This window comes from Oreochromis aureus, linkage group 10 (genome assembly GCF_013358895.1).
Source record: "Oreochromis aureus strain Israel breed Guangdong linkage group 10, ZZ_aureus, whole genome shotgun sequence".
NCBI classification, from domain to species: domain Eukaryota; kingdom Metazoa; phylum Chordata; class Actinopteri; order Cichliformes; family Cichlidae; genus Oreochromis; species Oreochromis aureus.
Window position 1 is genome coordinate 7,121,085 of NC_052951.1, and position 17,235 is coordinate 7,138,319.

General features: G+C 39.4%; 1 protein-coding gene across 6 annotated transcripts in view; it reads right to left on the reverse strand.

Moving 5' to 3' along the window:
* The window catches only part of alcama (activated leukocyte cell adhesion molecule a), a 189,695-nt gene that overhangs the window by 10,443 nt on the left and 162,017 nt on the right, over nt 1-17,235 (reverse strand). For all 6 annotated transcript variants that reach the window (XM_031731762.2, XM_039618399.1, XM_031731761.2 and 3 more), the window contains 5 exons: nt 16,072-16,196; nt 14,207-14,339; nt 2,450-2,562; nt 1,912-2,035; nt 1,393-1,517 (listed from right to left, as the gene is read on the reverse strand). In XM_031731762.2, coding sequence (XP_031587622.1) covers nt 1,393-1,517; nt 1,912-2,035; nt 2,450-2,562; nt 14,207-14,339; nt 16,072-16,196 — 620 coding nt within the window. The remainder of the gene's footprint in view (nt 1-1,392; nt 1,518-1,911; nt 2,036-2,449; nt 2,563-14,206; nt 14,340-16,071; nt 16,197-17,235) is intronic.

A 17,235-nucleotide genomic window follows, 5' to 3' on the forward strand; every position in this document is an offset into this window, starting at 1 on the left:
AATAGTGTTTCAATTTTGTGTCGCGTTTTCCTAAGCAGCCTCGGTCCTCTGGACATGCCGTGTATCCCACAAATCTTCGTACCCTTGCCCGTGCTTCATACTTTAACGTCTGCACCCTTCCTGGCTCTATTAAATGCTAGCTCACTAGCAAACAAGATGTTTGTATTAAATGACTTATTCAAGTCGCAGCAGCTGGATTTTCCATTTTTGACAGAAACAGTTTTAGAGAAATGGGTCTACTCACAGTTGCAGGCACACCTTCATGTTAATGGGATCTCTGAAAATTTTCAATCTGGTTTTAGATTACTACACGGCACTGAGACAGCACTTTTAGGGGTTTTTAATGATATTCTATTAACTCTGGATTCTGGCAGCCCTGCTGCCCTCTTGTGGTTGGACCTGGCAGCAGCCTTTGACACAGTTGACCATGATATCCTCCTATCACAGCTGAAATCATGTGTTGAACTTAAAGGATCGGTTCGGTTCTTCAGTAGTTTCAGTCATACTTATTTGGAAGGACCTTTTATGTGAACATGGCTCAAAAATAGCCCCTCTTAATTATGGGTGAATTAAGGGTCAATTTTGGGTCCAGCCTTGTTTGACTGTGTATGTTGCCACTGTTATTGAAAACCAAACAGAAATGGTTATTTTTGGCAACTCTGTTAGTAAATATATTGACAGTATTCTGGGCCCTTTATCTGCTCATTGTAAAACAAATGTTAAAAACCTTGATGTGTACTTTCATGGTTCCTTTAAACTGTGTAGGCAGTTGAGTACAGTAGTCACTAGTCAAGTAGCTTTCCCCATCTCAGACAGCTAGCCAAGATAAACCCATACCTTCCAGCTAATGTTTCTGAACGTGTTTTGACTACATGTTATCCACTTCAAGGTCTAAACTTAAATCTCGCAGCAACAGAGACTTCTCTGTGGCAGGTCCCAGACTCACAAACACTGGAAAATTTTAAATCTCTACTGAAGACACATTTTTATGGACTGGCTTCTAGCACATGTTATTTGAACATTTTTTTGTTTGCTTTAATAGCCTCGAGTCATTGTTGTTCTTAGTTGTTTTTATTATCTTATTATATTATTCTTTCTATCTTATATTTTTATTGTATCATTGTCATGCATATGCCTTATTTAGTTCCTTTTTAGTTTGTAAAGCACTTTGTGCAGCACGAGCTGTTGGAAATGTGCTATATAAATAAATCTGAAAGTAAAACCATCCTGCAAAATCGTTCTGGTAGGAGTTCATACAAGCTATTTTTCTATTCCTTTTATCTTACAGCTGCATACACTGGAGCAGCCAGGGATCGACCCACCCTCTGATACCCTCTCCATTGTCTAACTGGACATGTGTTTAAGGTACTAAAACACAATGACAACACTTACCTTTATTGTGTTATTGATGCTCCACTGGATCTGGGGTTTTGGTACTCCTTCAGCTTCACAGGTTAGGACTGTGTCTTTGCCATCAGCAGCACGATATTTAGTAAGGCTGGTGATCAAAGGCTTTCCTGATACAAGCACATTATTTTTCTTTTTGACATTATTATCTTTGGCATCTTTGGCAGCAGACCATGCGACATCATTGAATTTACAAAATATTACAACATACAGGTTTTTTTTCAGACAACCAAACTAAACATTGTTGAGTTGTTGTGCCCTCGTAAATCTTACAGTGAAGGTGCATCGGATATAAAGTTCAAGATAATTTATAACCTTGAGGCTCCTTTCATAAGTTCAGTGACAATAACATCAACAGCAGACTGGGATCGAACCACCAACCCTCCAGTTAGTAGGTGACCTTCTCTACTACCTGAGCTACAGCGACCCCAGTATTGTGTTAAAATATGAGGCCAAGTGGTCCTGCCAAGTATCAATGTGTGTGAAGACTGCATTCTTCCTCACCTTCTATGACTAGTTGAAAGCTCTGACGTCGTGTCAGACCAGTCATTGAAACTTCACAGACGTAGTCTCCAGCATCGGCAAAGGTCAAATTACTAAACTCTGGTCTCTTCACCATCTTTCCATTCTGCAAAGCAGCATCACATACAGTCGGTGTTTTAATAATCTGGACCTTTAACTCTAATGTAAATGAAACAGCAAAATATACATTTGCTTTTCACCTAATTTGGCAAAGTTTTACTTATTCAGCTGCCTTTGCATGTGGCCCTACCAAGGACAAGTAATAGATATGTAAATCAGATGATTTACATATCTATTACTCAAATAGTTCTCTACTCTTTAGCCACTGCTCTTGTTCAAGGTCACAGGAATGTTAGCTTAAGTGGAAATTCAATATCATGAAGCTAACATGGAGTTTATACAACCATATTACATTAAGACGCAGTTAGAAAAAGTCTTCTTTTCTTGCAAACTAATTTCATTTACTTTAATATTTTAAATGCCTCTTTTCTGAAAAACAATGTATTCACACAGTCCTTACCTTTTTCCATAACTCTGTAGCATCACCTGAGGTACTCTTCTCTATCTTCACAGACAGGGTTTCCCCAACTTCCTTCACAACCTCTCCAGTGGGACTCAGACTCAGGTCCAGGTCTGGGAACGCATACAACAGGAAAAAAAAGAGTCAAGTAAGTTCAATTCTGTTTATTTTTTGATTTTATTTATTTACTGTTTATTTATTGTTTTATCGTGCTAAAGCACTTGTTGTTATTTAGTGCGATAGCACAGTGTTCCATTCATTTTGGCCGTTTCAGGTCAAAGGAAAAACCTGCCATTGATTCAGTGTGTTGGCTCTCACTGCAGTAAAGTGTCATTTTCTGTTCCTGTTACCTGTTTCCTGAAAACTTATAGATGACGTATATTTCACAGTGTAATCATCCTGTGCTATCCAAAGCACACTCTTTATTGATTCACCTTCTAATTATATTCACAGTATTCATTCACCGTGTCGCCATTTGCCAACTTTTTCTTAAGCATTCACATGATTGTTATCCTGCTGCACATTTTTGGCACTTAACTACTTCCACATACTTTGTGCTACAAAAAAAGTTCTGATACCAAAATGTTCAGCTTCTTCTGGTGAAGTGTGCTATTACTTTTTTTTGTAATATTTAAGCTTCTTATGATTTTTTTTTAATCACATCCTCTTCAAACCCACCCTACATTGAAAGTTAACTACTTCAGCATACTTTGAGCTAGAGAAAAATGCTAAAATTTTAATGGGCCCCAAGACCTTTAACTTTTCAGGTATTACTCAGTGTTTTGATATCTTTTATGGTTTTGAAACAGCAACAGTTTAAGTTTATGAAGAATTTGATTTTTCATTGAATGTTTTCCACTACTGCATGTTGACATTACCAACTGTAAAGACTGAGGCTGGAGAATAGTCTGAAAAACTGTTGTCCTCTTTCATCCAGTGTCATCCTCACTTAGATAAGATTTATGGTTCTCTCTAAGAAATGTCACCAAAGCGCAGCCTCCTCCATCCACCTTGCCCATAGAGGATGATGTTAAAACGGCACCTAAACTTCAGCTGTGGCTGTCTTTACACCTCAGTATAATAAACTCTATAAACATGAAAATTGAGAAAATTGTGTAGATTGGTGGTGGTCAGAGGGCCCGGTGGCGGCAGTGTCCGGCAGCCTCGCCTCTGTCAGTGCGCCCCAGGGCAGCTGTGGCTACAATGTAGCTTACCATCACCAGTGTGTGAATGTGTGTGTGAATGGGTGAATGACTGAATGTAGTGTAAAGCGCTTTACTTAGTCCTTAAGGACCCCAAAGCGCTATACAAATACAGGCCATTTTTACCATTTAGACTGGAAGTTGCTGCCGCTCAAGACACATCACATCACAAATTACTGCTGAGATGCCCAGAAACAGATGGTTGCCACATGAAAACTGTAGGTCCCAGTGACAAACTTTGATATCACAATGTCTGACAATCCTCTGCTGGGGGCTCAGCTTTTATCTCTTCTATGAGCACTATCATTGTTGTCAAAGACGCCTGATAAATCATTGACTAACAAATACAAATCGATCTTGCCACATCGTAGACATTGCTTATTACTGAACAGCAGATATACTGATCATAACATTCTGTCTACTGACAGGTGATATGCATAACAGTGGCACCTGTTAGTGCACGGGATATATTAGGGGGAAAGTGAACACCTCAATTTGTGTTAGAAGCAGGAAAAATGGGCAAGCATAAGGATTTGAGTGAGTTTGACAAAGGCCACAGTGTGATGTTAGACAACTGGGTCAAAGCATCTCCACAACTGTGTTCTTGATCTGCAGGGGTCTGTATCTATCAAAAGTGTTCCAAGAAAGGAATTGTGGTGAGCCAGCAACAGGATCAGATGTGGCCAAGGCGTACTGATGCATGTGGGGAGCGAAGACTAATCCATGTAGCTTGTCCAGCAGACAAGCTACCATAGCCCAAACTGCTGAAAAACTTCATTCTGGTTCTAAACCAGTTAGGGTTATGTCCACCGCCAAAAGCACCAACAATGGGCACGTGAGCATCAGAAATGGACAACGGAGCAAAGGAAGAAGGTGGCCAGATCTGATGATTCACATTTTCTTTTGCATCACATGGATGGCTGGGTGTGTGGGGTAATAATTGGATAATAATAATGATACAATAATAACACTAGAACTAGATAGCGAAAATTTCTGTAGAAATTTTAAGTGTGCCTATGCTACTGCCAGGTCAGTTGTCCAAACAAATCAGGATCTATGTGGTTGGAGGAAAAATAATGTTGAGTTTTGGACACAGAGTCATCAGTACACAGCTGTTAGTGTCAGTTGCTATAGTAACTCATGTGAGTGACAGGAGGGAGTGTCGCGCGCACACACACACACACACACACACTGCAGTTGGGGTAAGACACAGAGAACGCCAAACAGGAATTAAGCTCTGAAACAAATGCTTCCCAAGAGAAAACCGTAGGTCCGATCGCAAACATTCTTTCACCGTGAGTGGCAGTAACTTCCAGACTACCGGTACAACATATTAAATTTTCATGCCTCATTTCATTCTCCACACTCTGGTTTTATGGCAGTTGACAGTGGCGCGAACATTCCGTGAAAAATCTCAATTTTCCTAAAACTTAAACTGCTCTTGTGAAATAACCGTAAAAGATATCGCAACATGGATTTGGTCAAAAAAAGTCCCAAGTCTTGTGACCCGTATAAAGTTTAAATGATGTTTCTGCGACAAGCTATGGCCGAGCGGTAGGCCTTCAAAGTGGTCTGGGTTGAGGCCTGTTTTTGGTCCTTTTCCCATCGAAATGAATGGGGAAAAATGGGGTAGTTTATCGGGAATTTTGGGAAAACTGGCAGAAGAATAATAATAAGGATAATAAATCTGCCGAATAAATGGTAAATGGCCTGCATTTGTATAGCGCTTTACTCAGTCCCTAAGGACCCCAAAGCGCTTTACACTACATTCATTCACACACACACATTCACACACTGGCAATGGCAAGCTACATTGTAGCCACAGCTGCCCTGGGGCGCACTGACAGAGGCGAGGCTGCCGGACACTGGCGCCACCGGGCCCTCTGACCACCACCAGTAGGCAAACATGGGGTTAGTATCTTGGCCAAGGATATTTGGCATGCAGCCAGGAGGCAGCCAGGGATCGAACCACCGACCTTCTGATTAGTGGCTGACCTGCTCTGCCATCTGAGCTACAGCCACACTAGAAAAATTTGCATTTCCTGCGAAAATGCTGTGTGGATGCTGTAAAGCTGAAGCTGTCAGCTGAAAATTGCTGAAAAAGCTGAAAATAGCTGAATATAGCTGAAGAAGCTGAAGTCAGTATCTGAAAAGTTGTTGAAATTGTAATAACTTTGCAGACGAATAAAAACTTAGCAAAAATATAATAACTTTGCAGAAATGTAGTTACTTAGAAGAAACATAATAACTCTGCAAAACTCCTATATCAGAGGAGAATTTAGCAGAAATACTGTAACTTAGCAGAAACATAGTAACTTGGCAGAAAGAGTAGAACTTGGCAGAAGTATTGTAATACAGCAGAAATGTTAATATTTAGCACAAACATAACAACTTGGAAGAAATGGTGTAAGAGTACAACTTAATATAAAGTAGTATAATAGTATAACTTAGGAGAAATGCAACATAGTAGCAGAAATACTATAATTTAGCAGAAAAGTAATAACTTAAGCAGAAATATTGGAAAAGCAAAATGGCCAGCTGAAAAAAAACTGAACAAGGTGAAGTTCCCTCAAAACTACATGTTGTTCACAATGAAAAAAAAATGTATACATTTTAAAAAAGCTAGAAAGAACAGCCAGCAGATACACACAATTACAAATACGGACACGTATAAACATACACACACACACACAAGGGCACAGAGACACACAAAAACACAGACAGGGCACACAGGGGCCTGTTTCAATCTATGCCAGTCAATGAGTCTGATTCTTTTAAATTTGAATATATTAATGAGATTCTGGTCCAAAAATGGGGGGTCACGGGTGCTGCTGTAAAGTTATTAGAAGTTCAAAAACTTTTTCAAATACTGACTTCAGCTTCTTCAGCTTCTTTCAGCTTTATATTTTCAGCTGTATCTATAATAGTCAAACAGCCTGGATCTGCCGAATTTGAATCCACCAATCAGAGATGCTGCTTCTGTCTGCTTCATCAGGCTGTGTGTCTGCTCACACCGACAGAGACATACTTTCTGCAAGTATTTCTGACATGGAGCATTATCATAACATCTTAACAAATATTTTGTGACTTAATGCAAACACGATAACTGAGCAGAAATACTACAACATAGCAGAAATACTATGATTTATCATAAATACTATGTTTTAGCAGAATTACTATGATTTAGCAGACATACTATATTTAGCAGAAATACTATATAGAGCACAACTACTATAACATAGCACAAATACTATGACTATGAAATACTTTTGCATGCATACTCTATAATAGCAGACATACAATAATTTAGCAGAAATATAATAACATAGCAGAAATACTATGATTTCGCACAAATGTTATGATTTGGCGCAAATACTGTGATTTACCAGAAATACTGTAATTTAGCAGAAATACTATGCTTTGGCACAAATACTATGATTTGGCAGGAATACTATGTTTTAGAATAGAATAGAATAGAATAGAATAGAATAATCCTTTAATTGTCCCACAAGGGGAAATTTGGTTGTAACAGCAGCCAAAAAGACACATATACAAACAAACAGTACACAGGACACAGAACAGAAACATACACAATTTTTCTTACATATTTACATTAAGGACAATGGTTACTATATACAGAGAGTACTGTAAGTAAGTAAGTAAGTAAAATTTTATTTATATAGCACATTTCTAGATAGAAATCACAAAGTGCTTTACAAGATATAACAGATTAAAAAGACAAAATACAAACAAAGTTAGCAAAAAGCAATTTTAAAAGATGTGTTTTCAGCTGTTTTTAAAAGTAATCAATGAATCAGCGGATCGTAAGTCCTGAGGAAGGGAATTCCAGAGTCTGGCGGCCACAGTAGCAAAAGCTCTATCACCCCTAGTTTTCAGTCTCGTATACGGAGTGACAAGTAGGCCCTGACTACTCGACCTCAGAGACCTACTAGGGGCATAGGGCTGTAAAAGCTCAATAATATATGGTGGTGCTTGTTGTTGAAGAGCCTTAAAAGTTAAAACCAAAATCTTAAAATGGACTCTAAATTCGACGGGAAGCCAATGTAACTGCATAAGCAACGGTGTTATATGTGAATATTTTGAAGCTTTCGTCAAAAGTCTTGCTGCAGCATTCTGAACGATCTGCAGGCGCTCCAAAGAACCTTTATTCAGACAAGTAAACAGGGAGTTGCAATAGTCCAGTCGTGAAGAGATAAAAGCATGAATAACGATCTCCAGTTCGGTATAGGATATTATAGAGCTCAATTTAGAAATATTTCTTAAATGATAAAAGCAAGACCGAACAAGAGATTTAACATGACTATCTAACGTAAAAGCAGGATCAAGGATAATCCCTAAGTTCCTGACAGATGGTTTTACAAATGTTGAAAGAGGACCAAGAGCATTTATTATACTGGGTATATGTCTATCTGGGGCACATAAGAGGACTTCGGTTTTATTTTCATTTAGTTGGAGGAAGTTTTCAGCCATCCAGCCTTTAATGGTTTCCAAGCACACATTTAAAAGCTGCAGCTTAGAAGCCTCTTCCGTTTAAAAGATATATAGAGTTGGATATCGTCTGCATAACAATGGTAACAGATATCCTCAAAAGGGCTCAAAATGTGCTGGAGAGGAAGTAAATAAACTAGAAACAGTAATGGCCCTAGCACAGAGCCTTGTGGCACACCAAAAGACAGGGACGCAGAAGATGATCTATACTTAGAAACTGCCACAGTAGAATATCGTTCAGAGAGATACGAGGAGAACCATTTCAGTGCAGTCCCAGAGACACCGACCCAGTATTTCAGCCTGTTAAGCAAAATATAGTGGTCAACAGTATCAAAGGCCGACGTAAGATCCAACATTAAGAGAACAGAACATTTACCTGCATCGCTTTGTAACAAAATGTCATTAGAAACTCTAAGAAGGGCTGTTTCAGTGGAATGAACTTTACTTTGAAGCCAGATTGAAATTTATCAAAATACTATATTTATCTAAAACTGCTGTAAGCTGCTTAGCCACAATCTTCTCTAGAATCTTAGCAATTAACGGAATTTTTGAGATCGGTCTATAATTGCTAGTGAGAGATGGGTCCAGCATAGGCTTTTTTAACAAGGGATGTATAACAGCAGTTTTAAAATAGGCAGGGACTATGCCCGAGGCCAAGGAGGTATTAATTATAGTAAGAATACAGGGACCAGTAGAGTAAAAGACATTTTTGAATAATGATGCGGGTAAAAACTCAAGAGAGCAAGAGGATAATTTTGTTGCACTAACTATTTTTCCCAGCTCTGGTAGTGAGACAGGTGAAAAACCTTCTAAAACAACAGGCCGAGCTGGCGTGGGAACTGACAGCGCAGACGTTGAAAAAGACAGGTTTTTCCTTATGTTGCTAATTTTTTCTAAAAAGAAAGCAAGAAAAGTTTCACAATCTTCGACGGAAGAAATAATACAGTTATTAAATTAAATAAAAATAACTACAGATAAGAGGCAAACCAGGTTGTAGTGCGAATCGGTTAATTAACTTATTGCAGTTACAGCGCTGATGTAAACATCTATGTTTGTTGGGAGCAGTTCTGATTGTACAGTCTGACAGCTGCAGGGAGGAAGGACCTGCGGAAACGCTCCTTCATGCATCTAGGATGCAGCAGTCTGTCACTGAAGGAGCTCTGCAGTTCAGCAACATTTCCATGCATGGGGTGGGAGACTCTGTCCATCAGAGATGTTATTTTGGCCAGAGTCCTTCTGTCTCCCACCACCTGCACTGGGTCCAGGGTGCATCCCAGAACAGAGCTGGCCTTCCTAATGAGTTTATCCAACCTCTTCCTCTCAGCTGCTGATAAACTGCTGCTCCAACATACCACACTGTAAAAAATGACAGATACCACCACAGAGTCATAGAAGGGCTTTAAAAGCGCTCCCTGTACTCCAAATGACCTCAGCCGCCTCAGCAGGTAGAGTCTGCTCTGACCCTTCCTGTAAAGAGCATCAGTGTTGTGGCTCCAGTCCAGTTTATTATTCAGGTGAACACCCAGGTACCTATAAGAGTCCACTATCTCAATGTCCACTCCCTGGACAGTTTTAGCAGAATTACTATGATTTAGCAGAATTACTGTGACTTAGGAGAAATACTATGATTCAGCAGACATACTATATGATAAGAGATATGTGTGCTTGTATTTTTCTAGGTCAGTCAAACAGCCTGGAGCTACTCAATTTGAATCCACCAATCAAAGAGGCTGTGTACTTTTTCTGCCAAAACAGCTGCACCTGCTTACACACACACACAGACACAGAGACAGGCTGTCTGCAGTGTATTTCTCATATTGGGGATTGACCTCGAACAAATCGCCATAATTTCCTAACCGTAGGGGCTAGAGCGGTCATTCTTAGACCGTTTTGTTCAGAAGAGATTGTCAGCACTTGAAGATTCCCCAATTTATCATTAAAATATGGATTACTAAAGATATATGACTTGTAATGTACCGTAACTGAGTAGAGGCAAAGCGAAAACTGCCTTGACTTGCCCTCAAACAACGTTTTGTAACTCTAAATCTATATGGAGCATCGATATTGTTCTTTCACCAATAGATACAGCAGGCTTTGGTGAACAGTCATGGAAGTTTTCAGGGCTCTGTGGAAATCCATCAAAAAGATATGACAAGAGAAATAAGTGCTACATTTCCAGAGTTTGAAATCTGAAGAAATCTGAGAGAAGGACAGATTTCCTACCCTCAAACAAACGTAATTTATGGCAGAACGGTAATAGGTGATAAAAAAAAATTCTTGATTTGTGAGCGTCAGGAGTGTCCGAAGATATATTGGCACAAGCCTCATGTCTTAACTTCGCTTTGTTAAGGAGATATGGCAATTCGAAAATGGCTCTCATTAGAGAATTCAAGCGCTGATTTCGAGCAAAGTCTCCATTGAGTTTCTATGGAGAGTTTTCAGACTTTGTGTTGCTCTGAGGAGATTTGCCAAAAATCTGTAACTCCCACAACAATGATTGATGAACATTTTCTAAAAGCCAGCAAAAATACCTACGTTTTGATGTATAATTTCTGGGGTTCAAGTGAAAATTGAGTGAGTAGCAAGAAGTTGTTCGGACATGAAGAGAAGATTCAGAAAGGTCCAGTGAACCACTGGAAGCAAGCTGCATAGCAACCATAACAACGCATGTATTTTCTGAAAAGTCATAAAGACGCGATTGAAAACTTAAACATTGTTAAAATGAAATTGGTAATAGATATGAAAAAGCTAAATTACCAATGAATAGCCCAATAATTTGAGAACATTTTAAAGTTGAATGGAGTTTCTACATGAAAGTATGAGGAAGTTGTTAAGTTCCAAAAATAGGCAAATTGTAGTGGAATTTTGGAAGTTTTCCATTCATTTCAATGGGACAAAAAATTGTATAAAAAGCTTAATATTTTAAAAAGTATAATAGTAAAAAAACCCAAAAGTCATAGCACCCATCTCCAGAAATAGCAGAATAGTTTATATTTTGAACGCTGAAAATAGCACAAAAACTGTGGAAGTAGTTAAAGTCCAAAAAATGTACGGAAGTAACTAGAATAAAGTAAAGAGAAAGAATAAAGAGAAACAGGAACTCAGTGCCTACAGCATCCACACAATAAATCTGCCGAATAGTAATAAGTGTGCCATTCAGTGTTGGGTAAGTTACTTTAAATTAGTAACTTACTAGTTACTTCTATCAAAAGTAACTCAGTTACTTCAAGTTACTCGTTACTTTTGTTGTGGAAGTTTTCCATTTAAATAAAGCCTGCAGACGAGTGGTGAGCGGTAGCTAACATTCTTTAATCAAAACACAAAGAACAGACAACCAAGCTTGGTGGAGAGCCTGTATCATCGCGGGGCAGACGGTCAGCAGAGTCTCCCTGAGCCTATCATGGCTCTCAGTTAAATACCTTCTCCAGGAACAAAAGGCAGTACACAGCTGTTTCACACCTTAAGGTTCACACTCCCTTGCTACCTCCCAGAGTCCTCGAAGAGACAAAAGATTCCTTCCTGTGGAGTTGTCTGCTTCCCCCAACTTCCTAAATAGACCCCCACCATTTGTGTTACAGTACTGGTGTGAGACATGTTCAAATCCAGTGGCACCAAGGCATTATACAATAAAATAATGTGATTAATACATAAGTAAAAGAAATTCCTATACACATTCAAAGTAACTAGTTACTAGGGAAAGTAACTTTGGTTTTACTCAGAATTCTCTTGTTAATGTGTTGCTTCCGTAACTGGATACCCAGCAAGATTGCCAGTCTTCTAGCTTGCTTACTTGCCACAAGTGCACTGTGCCACCTACCAATAGAAAGGAAAAATAATGTGCATATTTCCACGAGAGAAATCACGCCTGGACCATCGTTGACCGCCGCCATGATTCTAGCCTCACGTCCAGCATCATGTGCGCATTTTACATCCAACACGAAAAACTGCAGTCGTGGTGCTTTCGATTGTACTCAGAACTCGGAAATTCTGCCTTCCAAATAGGAAGATGTAGGCAACACCAGACTGCAGATGAGCTGCATACAGGGCTGGACTGGGACAAAAAATCGGCCCGGGCATTTTGACTAGAGATCGGCCCGCCATTATAGGAAAAATCATAAAGCCTTTGAATGAAAACAAACGCTGTTGTGACAGTGATGTACACTGTTCTGATGGTATATATGCATCAATCTATCAATCATTTGTTGTAAGACTCAGATAATTATTTTTTAAAAGCTAGATATTTTAAATGAGAATAAGAAAGAAAAGTACTTCTTTGTGCCCCCCTCTCCCTGTTAATGCCCTACCTGGCCCCAATGGCAAAACTTTGCTAGACCCGCCCCTGCACAGTTACCAGCTGGTAGCTACATAAAAAAAGGATCCTGGTGTTATTTGTCTCTGAGAAACAGTTCATAACTTCCTTTCAACTCATTCATGTCACCTAAAAGGTAAACCTGTTTCTCCATCACCTGTTCAGCTCTGATGATTCAGTGAGGACATCTCCTGGTTTCATCTTCATGTTTCTCTCTCACCAGATAACCAAACCGATATCATGACCAGCAGTTTTTACGGCTGTGGCTCCAGCAAACATCAGCTGATACTAGAAAGTAATATTAAATAAATTCTAACAACAGCTGACCAAGCTTAAACGTGCTGCTGTTGTTTAACGCGACCTCCGCTGGTTTCTTCTTTCTGGCGCAAAGTGGGAGATAAACAAACAAGAGAGAAAAGCCGATCAGCTGATCATTGATCAGTTTCATGATTGAAGTAGAAACAGGAGAGGGAGGGGGAGAGAATTAGAGAAGAAGAGGCAGCTGAGCAGCGTAACGACAGAATAACTCCAGCTTTTTGTCTTTTCCATTCTAGCTGAAGTCCGGGACAAACTGCATTCTTTTTCACCTCAATACGAAACGCGTAATATTTTCTCTGAATACGAGACGATTCCGTTTTTTAGGGGACGGTTGGCAACTCTACTAACTAACCTCATGAACAAAATAAAGTTCAACATCGGTAACATCATAGCACCACCCAGCTGTATAGAAACTCCGTCATGCTAGCTAGTACGAAAAAGTCAGCACAACGAAAATAAACTATACCTAAACTTGGTTTATATCTGACACAGATAGACTGCAGGTCATAACTTCTTACCTGAAGTTCAGTTCACCTGACACCGCGCCGCCTCGGGTCTCTGCTCCTCCTGCCTCCCTTTCCTCATCCACCTGCTGGCCTCCACCACTTGCTAATGTTACTGAATCTGTGGAAGCTCCGCGATAGCCACCACACGAAGTAACGAATAACGACCCTATCTAAATCACAGTAACGATTAACGTGTTCCTGATTTTGGCATAATAACTAGTTACCGTGCTCGTTACCACAATAATAATGTAGTTACTGTAACGCGTTACTTAATAACATGTTAGTCTCTACACTGGTGCCATTACATAGGCACACTTAATAAGAATATTAACTCTGCCGAAAAGTAATAAATGTGCCATTACATAGGCACACTTAATAACATACACTCATTCAGAGTAATTAAGCAATGATGATGAAGTATGTCTGTAGATTAAGCTAATTTGTACCTCTGAATATTTTAAATTTATGGATATTATTTTAGCTGGAAACATATTTTAAAAAACACAACCCAAAAGCACAAGTAAATGCTCCTTGGTGCCTGCCAACTAGCTAGCCAGGCCAACATGAATTTTGCTCATGTATAGAAGTATGTTGTTTTATTCATGTCTGAGGTCCTTGCTTACTTTTGCTTACTCATTGTCAGAAATTTCCAGTTAGTTCTCCTGCTCCCTGCCTGATACTACACACTGTCTTCCTGCCATGCTGAGTTCTAAAAATTTAAAACTGATTACCATTATTCTGCTCCCATGACTTCATTTACCGTGAATAAAAGTGCCTTGTTATAAACAGGAAGTAAAAACTGTTCACTCCAGGTGGGAAAAATGATATTTTGTTTGTGCTGCCACAGTCATTTGTCCTTGGTCCTTGTTATGTTATAGTATGCTTTAGCTCTGGTTATGTCATAAGTACTCACAACTAACAACAATGTTCTTGGAGGCCTCCACTTTCTCGTTGTCAACCAGTGAGCATTTGTATTCACCCGTATCCTCTCTGTTGATGGCAGTTACAGTGTAGTTGTCCGAATTTTCAACCAGCATTTTTGTGCCCTGGTGAAGAGCAGGAGTTAAGAGAAATACCATTAGTTAAAAAAAAAAAAACAACAGACAAAAAACAGACAAAAAGACAAGAATAACTAGAAGCACCACATACACTCACGGGGCACTTCATTAGTTGGAACTTGACAGTATCAGGTTGGACCACAGAAAAGCCTTAATTCTTTGTGGAATAGATTCAGTAAGGTACTGGAAATATTCCTCTGAGATTTTGCTCGATATTTCCGTGATAACCTCATATAGTTGCTCCAGATTTGTTGGCCCATGATGCAACTCTCCCATTCTACCACATCAAAAGGCACTCTATCAGATTGAGATTTCTTGATCATGGAGAGTACTTAAGCAAAGTGAAGTCCCTGTCATGTTCAAGAAACCAGTTCAACATGATTTGAGCTTTGTGACTTGGTGCCGGCTGCTTCCAGCACACAGTGTGATCATAAAGGAATGGATATGGTGTGCAAAAATACTCAACTAGGCTGTGGCATTTGAAAGATGCTCAATTTGCTATTAAGGGGCCAAAAGTGTGCCAAGACAATATCCCCCTATTATGCCACCACAACTAGCCTGAACAGTTGATACAGTTCTGTTTCAAGGTTTGTTGTGTTGCACTTTCAGAAATGCTCTTTTGCATTGCACCTTGGTTACAATAAGTGGTTATTTTAGTTTCTGTTCCCTCCTATCAGCTTGAAGCATTCTGGCCATCCTCTAACCTGTGGTATCAACACAGAATTTTCACACAGACATTTGCTGCCATTTGTTACTCACTGAATACTTTCTCTTTTTTAGACCATCCTCTGTAAATTCTAGCAATGGCTGTGTGGGACAATTACAGTGCTGCTGAACTACTTAGACCAGCCTATTTGGCACCATCAGAAATGCCACATTCAAGGACACTTTTTAACCATCTTTCTTCCCCATGGGCGATCGTGGCTCAAGAGTTGGGAGTTCGCCTTGTAATCGGAAGGTTGCCGGTTCGAGCCCCGGAGCCCCTGGACAGTCTTGGTCGTTGTGTCCTTGGGCAAGACACTTCACCCGTTGCCTACTGGTGGTGGTCAGAGGGCCCGGTGGCGCCAGTGTTCGGCAGCCTCGCCTCTGTCAGTGCGCCCCAGGGTGGCTGTGGCTACAATGTAGCTTGCCATCACCAGTGTGTGAATGTGTGTGTGAATGGGTGGATGACTGGATATGTAAAGCGCTTTGGGGTCCTTAGGGACTGTTAAAGCGCTATATAAATACAGGCCATTAACCATTTACCACTTACCATGCTGACGCTCGGTTTAAACTTGAGCAAGTTGTCTTGATCATAACTACATACATTAGGTTGCTGCTGTAAAATTAGCTGATTAGTTATTAGTCTTAATAAGTAGCTGAACAGATGTAATAAAGTGGTCAGTGACTGCATATTAAGCATGCATTAAGTACAATAACCAGTCAAGCTGCAGTTTACATTTATGTCTGTCAAGATTTTTATGACATCAGTAAAAACTCTAAATTTGAATTTATCAGGCGGGTAAATATTGTGGCATCATCACTTATTAAAGGTGGTCAAAAAACGATCTAACCAAAACTCCACCTGAGATCATCACAACGTTTTGGGAGGTCCTCTGACCACCAAAACCTGAAAATCTTGTGTTCTACGTGAACATAAGTGACAAGTCTCTTTTGACCGTTTGGTGGATCAAGAAACATTTTTACTCATCTGCAAGATAAACAATGGGATCTGGCTCACCTTAATGTGAAAAAAGAAGGATCTAGGTGGAGGGTTGCCATCAGCAGTACACTTTAGTGTCACATTATCTCCTTCTATAATGGGCGGCTGTGACATAATCTGGAGAGTAACCTGCTCCGATGGATCTGTAAATATGAAATATTATTCAAAGACACCTTCAACTGACAAATAGATAACTCTCAAACTGGCTCAACTCATTTACCAGGCATAACATAAAATTATTATTATTACTATTACTATTATCATTATCATTATTATTATTATTACTATTATTATGATATGACTGATCATTACTTTATCTACTGAGCGATAGGTATGAATTGAAAGCAATTCACAAATATAAAATTCTCCCATGATGTAGTCCCAGCAAGGACTTAATGATCCAACAGCCCCCTTCCATCTAATCTAACATTCCAGTAACAGAAAAGACAGGAGAGGTGAGAAATGTGGTAATTAGGATTAATCTGTGGCTAAACTGAAAGTAACTTGAACATGGCAGCTATGCACCGGTCAAAAGTTTTAGAAAACCCCATTTTTTCCCTTTTTTTTTTAATCTATTTTTTTTAAATTATGCAGTTTAATGTTTCATTGCACTCTGAAATGAAAGCATAGTACAAATAAGCAATTTCAATGGAAAAAGAAATCATGGAATCAATTTATAGACCAAAATGTATTCTAACTTTAGACTTGATGGGGTTTAAGTCTGGAGACTGGGCTGGTCACTCCATGTTTTCAAGCTTACCATCTGGTTCGTTTTCCTGAGGTAGTTCTGGCATGGCTTGGACTTAAGTTTTGGGTCATTATCTTGCTGTAGGATGAACCAACTACATGCATACCAGAGGGTATTTCATGGAACTGCAGAATGCTGTGGTAGCTGTTTTGTTCTCTATTTACCTTTGTACCATGTTAAGCTATTCATTGGACTTGATCGACTTGCATTGTGATAAATAACTGGAAAAAATTGGGGTGTTCTAAAACCTTTGACTGGTAGTGTATATAATAAAAAAAATCTATTAAGACAGAAAACATCCCTGAAATGCAAAGAATTTTACATTTCTTCTTGTCAGATTTTAAAATTTACAGAGTTTGGTCTGCTGCAGTGAGAGAGCCCCTGTTCCACACCTATGAAGGGACTCTCTTAAAAAACATGGTGCATGAGTTGAA